General features: G+C 48.2%; 1 protein-coding gene across 1 annotated transcript; it reads left to right on the top strand.

Annotated features, from left to right (window-relative positions):
- The first annotated feature begins 8,285 nt into the window (after nucleotides 1-8,285).
- LOC113635523 lies at nucleotides 8,286-9,824 on the top strand. The gene is made up of 5 exons (XM_047801546.1): nucleotides 8,286-8,325; nucleotides 8,452-8,781; nucleotides 8,910-9,251; nucleotides 9,343-9,385; nucleotides 9,650-9,824. Exons 1-5 carry the CDS (start codon nucleotides 8,286-8,288, stop codon nucleotides 9,822-9,824), a joined length of 930 nt encoding a protein of 309 aa, XP_047657502.1.
- The last annotated feature ends 831 nt before the right edge of the window (nucleotides 9,825-10,655 follow it).

The following is a 10,655-nucleotide window of genomic DNA, read 5'->3' as shown; positions in this document are numbered from 1 at the left end:
GTGAAGATCTTGCAGTCACGTAGCTGGGACGAGTGGAAGCGGGTAGCGGAACTTGGTGGTGATACTGTTGAGTGACCGGTAGTCAATAAATGATCGGAGGCCTCCGTCCTTCTTAGATACAAAGAAGAAGGTGGATGCAGCTGGAGAGGTAAATGGATGGATATAGCCTTCAGCGAGAGCTTCTGGAATGTACTCCTCCATGGCCTTTTGTTCGTGCATAGATAGCGGGTAGATCCTTCCCCTGGGCACTGGTTCACCAGGTAGAAGATCATTTTTGCAATCCCATGGCCTATGAGGTGGTAGCTGCGAAGCTCACTTGGGACAGAATATGTTGACATACTCCTGATATTCGACTGGAATCCTGGAGAGAATATTCTGGTGAGGTCTTTCAATAGAAGTAGTACATACTCAGACTTTGGATATCAATGGACTACGTCGTAAAGGCAGTTGAGGGAAACAGGTCGACAACCAGTGAGAACTCCACCTCTTTACCTCACCGGTTTACCAAGAGAGCTTCGGGTGGTGCTGTATAAGCCACGGATGCACGAAGATGATATCCGAGGTTGAATTCTCCAGGACCAGAAGGGTGATATTCTCCACATGCAGTGCTCCCACTGTCAGCACCACGGGTCCTGCACTATGGTGTATGTTGGCTCTGTTTAATGGTTTTCCGGTGATGGAGTGGACTTGGAGTGCCTTAGGAACTCTGATCTTGGGGATCTTAAGGGAGTTACATAGTTTCGAGGAGATGAAGTTACCGGCTGAACCGAGGAGAGCTGAAATAAAAATAGAGTGATGGTGAAAAAATATAACACTTGAGTTTGCAATGGTGAGTGAAGGTATGGCTCAGACTGGATAACACTCACCGGGTGTCATGGTGGGTGGATGGAGCATGAGGTAATAGTATGCTCTGAAGCTCCACAGTAAAGACACAATCCTCGATTAATTCTCCGCTGATGCTCTGACAGTGAGAGATGAGTAGAGTCCACCTGCATGTTTGTAAATTATGGAGTAGCGAACTCTGGTCGGCTGAAACGGGTGGTGAATTTTCCATCGTCAGACAACCTAGTGGCCGTGATCCGTGCAAATGGACAGTTGAATGAATCTCTCCAATCCCATTAGATCATCATAAAAGACGAGATTTATCCGTAATGAAAGATTCAATCCATTGTGCTAGGGTGCGAATCTTCAAGGCATTGTCAGTCACATTCATCTTTCCTTGTTGTAAGTGATACAATTTGTCACGTGCCAAGGAATCAGCATCAGAAATATGAAAAACTTCCTTGAACTTCCCTTGGAAATGTGATTTGATGAAAGTTATTTTGGAGCATTTGGTGGGGTATTGCTGCAGCTGCATCTCGGACATGAGTGATCATTGCAGGAAAAATCTGGTGAAATTCTCTGCTGAACCAGAGTAGGGTGCCGGGCTGGCCATGGGGGATGTGAATACGGTGGCAGAGGAGGACAGTTCCGTGACAGGTGCTGGATCGTAGCGATGAGCGAAGAAGATCCATTAGTTCGCAAATGGAATCCGATGCTCGAATGTTTAGCTTGCTTCTGGTACTACGTCTGGCCTTCTGTAATGATACACAGACACTACAGACCAAGGTAAGCAAAACAGAGTGAGGTTTATTGAAGTCCATGAACATATCTATCAGGAAAGAAAGTACGAAGCACCAAAATGTTGCAACACACACAAACACACATGCAGGGGATATCACAGGAATCCGAGTAACTGAATCCTTAACTTTAGGAAGTATATATAGGAGCGAATCCTGTCCAAAAGCGAGTACGAATTAAGGGTAGCCGATTGCTGTGAGACAAACAGGAATCTGGAGCTTGAATGACTGCAGAGAAAATCACGTTAATACTTACAAAACCAGACAATGAGTGAGTGACTGAGAGTGGCTTATATACGGTGTGTGTTGATTGGTGAATGTGGAATAGGTGGTGCTGATTAGTACTCAGGTGCATGTGAAGGCTGGTGAGTGAAGGAAGGACCTGGTTACTCCATGACGTGGTTGTTTAAGCTGAAATTATATTTCAGACACTGAGCATTAAATAAGATTAAAAACGTTTGTTAAACTCCTTTTTTTTAAATGATTTTTAGAGTATTTTTAATTCATTACCCCTCCTTGAACCGGCACCTTATTGTGGTGGAGGGTTTTGCGTGCCTGAATGATCCTAGGAGCTATGTTGTCTGGGGCTTTTTGCCCCTGGTAGGGTCTCCCAAGGCAAACAGGTCCTGGGTGACAGGCCAGACAAAGAGCAGTTTTAACCTCTTACGGGCCCCGTGCCATACACGGCACGGAAGTAGAAGTGACCACTAGGGGATGACCCAGAAACAAGCTTCAATTCAACTTTAAAGCATCAAATCCTCGAAAAACCCGAAAAAACCTATTTACCTAGTAAAGTTTTTACTCTCAATAATTTTTTAAGCCCACACACAAAGCACAATATGATTCACAGCCTTCATACAATTAGAAAAAAATTTCAGACAAAACTGACCTAGGTGGCGCTAGACCGGTTTTTCCCTTACCTTTAGACGCATCTCTTTCTTCACTGGGGTAATATATTCCAACACAAATAATCCACAAAAATACACACAGGTCCAAGGAATTGAATTGAAAGCCTTTTAATCCAAAACGCTCTGGTCGCGCCGCAAATATTCCGTTAGTGTTCTGAAAACTGGAAACAGAAGTGCGCCATCATCTCGTTTTGCCGCTCTAACTCCTAATTGGGATATTCAGAAATTCAAAGTCTACGTCATATTTATAACGTAAAAAATTATATGACCTAATTTTTGGGAACCCGCATTTGACTGACAATTACTCCTTCTAATAGCAATGAAATGGGCTGGGACCTATACAGCCGTTTAGCCAATAAGCAGACGATTCCAACGGTATATGACATGCAGTATGTTCTTTGCCTGTGTCTGCGTGAACTGGATGCGCAGAAGAATTCTTGCGTAATCCCTGACCTTTTGTCCCTCTCACAGCTCAGGGTGTCAAGTTACAGGCCTGTTTTCACACCAGAGTGATAGAGAGAGAGTCTAGGCTTATTTATGGCTTGTCAGACTGAGCCTGCAGACTTTTATTTCAAAGTTATATAGTAAACAAGTACACAAAAACGCTGCACCCGACGACCAGGGCCGTAGAAAAATATTCATATAAAATCCATTTTTGGGTCTTTTGACTTGAAATTTTTTTTGGTGAAAGCCAAGACATGTGGCTATGACTCTCAGTTGTTGGTTTGTCCCTAACATGTTCCAGAAAAATAATATTAATCAGTTTATCAGAAAAACAACCCAGGCGGACAGGAAAATCTGCATTCAAACCCCTGTAACTTTGTGCCAGTAAGGCCTAGAATCAATCTGAAACTAGTTTCTGAAACTAGAGAATCTCTTCTTTCAAATGAGACCAGGCTCACTCCTGTGTATGTGGGAGCTGTACCACTTTTTGTTGGACAATGGATATAGGCGGAGGTCCATAAGAGGTTAAAAACCCTTATGAGTAAATTAAGTTCAAGGTCCGTGACGTCGCCCGGTAAGGTGCAACCGGGGCCCTGCCCTGGAGCCAGGCCCGGGGTTGGGGCTCGCATGCGAGCGCCTGGTGGCCGGGTCTTGCCCCACGGGGCCTGGCCGGGCTCAGCCCGAAAGAGCAACGTGGGGCCGATCTCCTTTGGGCCCACCACCTGCAAGAGAAACCGTAAGGGGCCGGTGCAATGTGGATTGGGTGGCAGTCGAAGGCGGGGGCCTCGGCGACCCAATCCCCAGACACGGAATCTGGCACTAGGGACATGGAATGTCACCTCGCTGGGGGGGAAGGAGCCTGAGCTGGTGCGGGAGGTTGAGAGATACCGACTAGATATACACTAGTCGGGGTCGGGGATAGGTCTCTCACGGTTATTTGTGCTTATGGGCCAAATGGCAGTGTAGAGTACCCGACCTTCTTGGCGTGTCTGGAAGGGGTGCTGGAAAGTGCTCCTACCGGGGAGTCCGTTGTTCTACTGGGGGACTTCAACGCTCACTTGGGCAGTGACAGTGACACCTGGAGGGGCGTGATTGGGAGAAACGGCCCCCCCGACCTGAACCCGAGTGGTGTTCTGTTATTGGACTTCTGTGCTAGTCACAGTTTGTCCATAATGAACACCATGTTCAAGCATAAGGGTGTCCATCAGTACACATGGCACCAGGACACCCTAGGTCGGAAGTCGATGATCGACTTTGTGGTTGTTTCATCTGACCTCCAGCCGTATGTCTTAGACACTCGGGTAAAGAGAGGGGTAGAGCTGTCAACTGATCACCACCTGGTGGTGAGTTGGATCCGATGGCGGGGGAGGAAGTTGGACAGACTTGGCAGACCCAAACGTACTGTGAGGGTCTGCTGGGAACGTTTGACAGAGTCTCCGGTCAGAGAGATCTTCAACTCCCACCTCCGGCAGAGCTTCAATCAGATCCCGAGGGAGGTTGGAGACATTGAGTCCGAGTGGACAATGTTCTCCACCTCCATTGTCGACGCAGCCGCTCGGAGCTGTGGCCGTAAGGTCTCTGGTTGCCTGGTGGAAATCCCCGAACACGGTGGTGGACCCCGGAAGTAAGGGATGCCGTCAAGCTGAAGAAGGAGTCCTATCGAGCCTGGTTGGCTTGGGGGACTCTGGAGGCAGCTGATAGGTACCGAAGGGCCAAGCGAGCTTCAGCCCGGGTCTTCAGCCCCAGGCAAAAACTCGGGTCTGGGAGGAGTTCGGTGAGGCCATGGAGAAGGACTATCAGTTGGCCCCGAAGAAATTCTGGCAAACCGTCCGGTGCCTAAGGAGGGGGAAGCAGTGCCCTGCTCACACTGTTTACAGTGGGAGTGGGAATATGCTGACTTCGACTGGGGACATCCTCGGACGGTGGAAGGAATACTTCAAGGTTCTCCTCAACCCCCCGACATGTCTTCCATTGAGGAAGCAGAGGGCGGGGGCTCAGTTGTGGACTCGTCGATTCCCCAAGCTGAGGTCACTGAGGTAGTTGAGAAGCTCCTCAGTGGCAAGGCACCGGGGGTGGATGAGATCCGCCCTGAGTACGTCAAGTCTCTGGATGTTGTGGGGCTGTCTTGGTTGACACGCCTCTGCAACATCGCATGGAGTTTGGGGACAGTGCCTCTGGACTGGCAGACTGGGGTGGTGGTCCCTCTGTTTAAGAAGGGGGACCGGAGGGTGTGTTCCAACTATAGGGGATCACACTCCTCAGCCTCCCCGGAAAAGTCTATGCCAGGGTACTGGAGAGGAGAATTCGGCCGATAGTCGAACCTCGGATTCAGGAGGAACAATGCGGGTTTCGTCCCGGTCGTGGAACACTGGACCATCTCTATACCCTCGCCAGGTTGCTGGAGGGTTCATGGGAGTTTGCCCAACCAGTTCACATGTGTTTTGTGGATTTGGAGAAGGCTTTTGACTGTGTCCCTCGTGGTGACCTGTGGGGGGTGCTCTGGGAGTATGGGGTCCGGGGCCCTCTGTTAAGGGCTGTCCGGTCCCTATATGACCGGGGCAGGAGTTTGGTTTGCATCGCCGGCAGTAAGTCAGACTTGTTCCCGGTCCATGTTGGACTCCCGCAGGGCTGCCCTTTGTGACCGGTCCCGTTCATTACTTATATGGACAGGATTTCTAGTCGCAGTATGGGGCCAGAGGGAGTCCGGTTTGGGGACCACAGGATTTCGTCTCTGCTTTTTGCAGATGATGTTGTCCTGCTGGCTTCCTCAAACCAGGACCTTCAGCGTGCACTGGGACGGTTTGCAGCCGAGTGTGAAGCGGCGGGGATGAGAATCAGCACCTCCAAGTCCGAGGCCATGGTTCTCAGTCGGAAAAGGGTGGCTTGCCCCCTTCAGGTTGGTGGAGAGCTCCTGCCTCAAGTGGAGGAGTTTAAGTATCTTGGGGTCTCGTTTACGAGTGAGGGAAGGATGGAGCGGGAGATCGACAGGCGGATTGGTGTATCTTCTGCAGTGATGCAGTCGATATACCGATCTGTTGTGGTGAAGAAAGAACTGAGCCACAAGGCGAAGCTCTCTATTTACCGGTCGATCTACGTTCCTACCCTCACCTATGGTCATGAGCTTTGGGTCATGACCGAAAGGACGAGATCCTGGATACAGGTGGCCGAAATGAGCTTCCTACGCAGGGTGGCTGGGCGCTCCTTTAGAGATAGGGTGAGGAGCTCGGTCACTCGGGAGGAGCTCAGAGTAGAGCCGCTGCTCCTCCACATCGAGAGGAGTCAGCTGAGGTGGCTCGGGCATCTATTTCGGATGCCTCCTGGACGCCTCCCTGGGGAGGTTTTCCGGGCATGTCCAACCGGGAGGAGGCCCCGGAGAAGACCTAGGACATGCTGGAGGGACTATGTGGGCTGGAGCCAGGCCCGGGGTTGGGGCTTGCATGCAAGCGCCTGGTGGCCGGGTCTTGCCCGAAGGAGCAAGCGAAGGAGAACCGTAAGGGGCCGGTGCATTGTGGATTGGGTGGCAGTGGAAGGCGGGGGCCTCAGCAACCCAATCCCTGGACACGGAATAGGAACGTTGCGGGTTTCGTCCCGGTCGTGGAACACTGGACCATTTTGTACCCTCGCCAGGTTGCTTGGGGGTTCATGAGAGTTTGCCCAACCTGTCCACATGTGCTTTGTGGATCTGGACAAGGCATTCGACTGTGTCCCTCGTGGTGACCTGTGGTGGTGCTCTGGGAGTATGGGGTCCGGGGCCCTGCTAAGGGCTGTTCGATCCCTATATGCCCGGAGCAGGAGTTTGGTTCGCATAGCCGGCAGCAAGTCAGACTTGTTCCCGGTCCATGTTGGACTCCGGCTGGGCTGCCCTTTGTCACCGGTCCTTTTCATTATTTATATGGACAGGATTTCTAGGTGCAGTCGGGGGCCGGAGGGAGTCTGGTTTGGGGACCACGGGATTTCGTATCTTGTCAGATAAAAACAGTGCCGGTAGCACAATTTATTCAGTGTAGAAGTAATGGGAGTGAGGGAGTGAGTGAATGGTGTTAGAGAGAGAGAGAGAGAGAGAGAGAGAGAGAGAGAGAGAGAGAGAGAGAGAGAGATATGCTTCAGCAGAATTTAGTCCAGGGAGCCTTAGGAAGATTGAGGTCACCATTAACATTACTGTTACCATTCATTTAAAGCAAAAAGTCTTTATTCAAAATTCATTTTTACTTTTTAAAACTATATAACTAATAAACAAATCTTCCAGGTCAGTTCAGGGTTGACTTGTGCCAACACTTACAGCCCCAATGAAAAAATAATAAACTATAGTTGTAATTTTAACAACTAAACACTTCCTCAGATTTGAAACAGTTTAAGCAGGTGTGATGTTTCCATTAACTTTAACATGTATTGTATAGTGTGAGATGTTCTTAAACCAAACACCAGCATGAGGACGGCGTGTGGTTTATACCACATAAAAGGTGTTAAAATGCAGCAGCAGTTTGTGTGCAAGTTTTGCATAAATAAGAATGTAACCCTTATCTTTTTATAAATGGTTAACATAAAGTTATCTCCAGTGTCCCAGGAATATAATAGAACTTTCAGGCTATAATAGTGAAAAGGATTTATTTAGTGACCAAACCATGAGACGCTAGATTACCCACTCACACCATACTTTGACATCTTCCTCTAGAAACAGTGAAAGGTGAAAGTACAGAAATGTCTAGAATGTCTTTGAATGATGTAGATTCCACTTAATTGGATCATAGACATGGTGTGTGATGTTTGAGTGAAAGAACTCAAGCGTCCATAGAGCTTTGACCACAGGATGATCTGATGAGACTAGTGTATTAGTGCAGTAATGTTCATGCTTTTTTACTAATCTTCTCATCTGCAGCCTGCTTCTGCTGGCTAGTCCTTGTGGTGAATTGGGAAACAGACTTGTGTGTAAGCCTCCCCTTCCCAGTATATAACATCTTCACCAAGATACCACCAACCCTCTCTGATTCCACACATGGTAACTGGGTGCACTGGCATACAGCATGGAACCAGGAGGAAACATGAAACCAATGAAATTCAATCATATTCTAATAGTAAATACATAACAGTTTTTAAAGGTAAATTAAAAAATAATAATAAAAAAGATTCCTTCAGTTGTCCCAAGCCAGCCTCCCATCTCCTCATTCCTACCTGAGCCTTGGTTCTCATTACAGCCACTGGACCAATCAAATCAGACCACAGCTTCAAATCATCCAATCAGGTTGACTCTAAACTTGGTTTTCTACTGAACTGTCTGAGTTCCTAACATCACTATCACTTTGTTTGAACAAGAACGATGATCACACTCTTTATTGCTCTTTGCCTCTTAACATCAGGTGAGTTAGATTTTTAAATTTTTATATTAAAGAATTTGATAAAATTATATTAAAAATAAAAACATTATGACACATTTGACTTTATTACTAAAAAACCATTAAACAATGTGTATTTTTTTTTTTCAGTGAAACCTTCTAACATCAAGGAGATTCAAGTTAAAAAAATAAAGAGTGGAGAAGATGTTACTATGAAATGTGGCGTGTTTAATGACAAAACTAAACTTGTTTGGTTCAAACAGAGTTTTGGAAAGGTTCCTCAGTTGGTAGGGAGAGCAGTGGGGAAAGATTTCAGACTTGATGCAGAATTTAATGATGGACGCTTCAGTGTTAGGGATGACAAATTGTTTAATCTCGACATTAAAAATGTGACAGAAGAGGATACAGGAACATACTTCTGTGTAGAAATGCTGAACACTTCACCAGACTTTACATCTGGAACCCTTTTGGTTGTTGAAGGTAAACAGTTTTACTCTGATAACCTGCTAACTATAACTAATAACTAACTCCAGATCAAGACTTTATGTAGAATTCTCTGTAATTTCACACCACTCCTTATTTATAGTAATATTTTTACTACGTTAAAGATGAGGAGATGAAACGATCTCCTCCAGCTGTAAAGGTGTTGGAGAACGGAGAGTTGCTCACACTCCAGTGTTCAGTACAAGCCATTACTTCAAGCTGTGAAGAACCGAGCGTGTACTGGTTCAGACACGGCTCAGGAGAATCTGATCCAGGAATCATTTACACTCATGGAAACGCCAGTGATGAGTGTAAGAAGAGCTCTGAGGCTGGTTCTCCTCCACAGAGCTGTGTCTACACTCTCCCCAAGAGGAAGCTCACAACCTCTGGTAAAGAAATGCTCTACTGTGCTGTGGCTGAGTGTGGACAAATCCTCTTCAGGAATGGAATTATGCCTGCAGAGAAAAGTAAAACCTCTTCTTCATAAACAAGTTTAACTTTAAACTTTCATTATCTTCAAAAATAAGTGTTTTAAAACATCTGTATTTTTCCATACAGGTTGTTGTTTCCAGAATCAGGTGATGATCTATCTTTCCGGGGGGTGTTTTACAGTTGAGTTCTTTCCTTTCTTGTGGTGCTGGTCGGTGGGCTTGTTTACAAAGTCAGTGGGCTGTGTAGGAAAAGAATAAAAGAATTGGTGAGGTGGTGTTTGGTCGCGTGTGTGGTGCTTGTGATACGAAGGGGTGATTCCGGAGGCGTATGTTGTGTGTAGGTGGTTGGGGGGTTGTCGGCTCTTCTCAACATGTAAAATCAGGGGGGGCGGAATTTGTGTATACAAATAAAACACAGAATAGGTGTTCTCAAGGCAGAGTCACGCACAGCTGCGGACGGCCTTTAATGTCAACACGGTTGATGGAAGGGCCGCGGTGCACTTACAGACAGACGTGTGCAGGGTTTGGGAGCACGGGTGTCTGAGCATCAGCCGCGAGGGGGTAGCGGCGAGATCACTGGCACTGGACACGTGGCTGGGTCACGTCTAGAGTGGGGGCAAAAGGCACTGCAGAAAACTATGGTCAGGCGTAATCGGTACGATCGCGAGGGGGCACAAAAAAGGAAAAAAGAGAAGGTGCTCGGGCGCGGGAAGGTGGTATGAGCGGTGATCACCGTGATTGGTGTAAGGGAGCCTGTGAGTGTGACAATAGGACTCAGGTAGTGGATATAAGAGCCCGGGACGGCGAATCGAAGACCCCTGCGAGCAGGGACGGGGCGGGATTGTGTTGAGGGCGGAATAAGTTTGAAATAAAACCTCGACACGCAGGGCGACGTGCAAGAATCGTACGATAAGCGAACTCACGAGTACGGGAGAAAAAAGAATTGTGAGCAGACAGGAGGACAGGAGCGGGGGTACGGGGGTCGGGCGAGGAAAAGGAGGTAGGAGTTTATATGAACGTCTTAATGTATCAGGACGACAGCAGAAAGGGGGGGGGAGGGAGGGGATGGCCGCGCGGCGTAAGCCTGGAGGGGAAAAAGCAAACGGTCCCACGGAGACCACGGAACCCAAGACTCGGTCGACTAACAAAGCTCGACACGGGGCTCGGGTGGGAGGGAAGTCCAGAGCAAATCACGCAACCCAACGAATGTCGGGGGTGGAGTGGTCCATGGGTTGGAACCAACATTAAGGGCGGTGGTGTGATGAAGGGCGCCCTGTGGCGTGACTTCCGTGGCTGGGCCGCCTGGTCTAAGCGGGGGTTGGCGGCAGAAGGCAGTAGGTGGCACATGGAGCCGGGGAGGATCACATAGTGGGAGCTTCGGAGAAGCCCGGGAGGGAGTAGACCAGTAGGCGGACAAGGCCCAGTAACATGGTATGCACA

The sequence above is a fragment of the Tachysurus fulvidraco genome, chromosome 16 (assembly GCF_022655615.1).
Source record: "Tachysurus fulvidraco isolate hzauxx_2018 chromosome 16, HZAU_PFXX_2.0, whole genome shotgun sequence".
Lineage (NCBI taxonomy): Eukaryota > Metazoa > Chordata > Actinopteri > Siluriformes > Bagridae > Tachysurus > Tachysurus fulvidraco.
This window is presented reverse-complemented; position numbering and strand designations above follow the sequence as displayed.

Excerpts from the sequence above, each read along its gene's own strand:
- LOC113635523 (XM_047801546.1), top strand. The coding sequence starts at position 8,286 with ATGATCACACTCTTTATTGCTCTTTGCCTCTTAACATCAG. Across the intron at positions 8,782-8,909 it reads AACCCTTTTGGTTGTTGAAG|ATGAGGAGATGAAACGATCT; the intron begins GTAAACAGTTTT and ends ACTACGTTAAAG. Across the intron at positions 9,386-9,649 it reads ATGATCTATCTTTCCGGGGG|GCAGAGTCACGCACAGCTGC; the intron begins GTGTTTTACAGT and ends GGTGTTCTCAAG.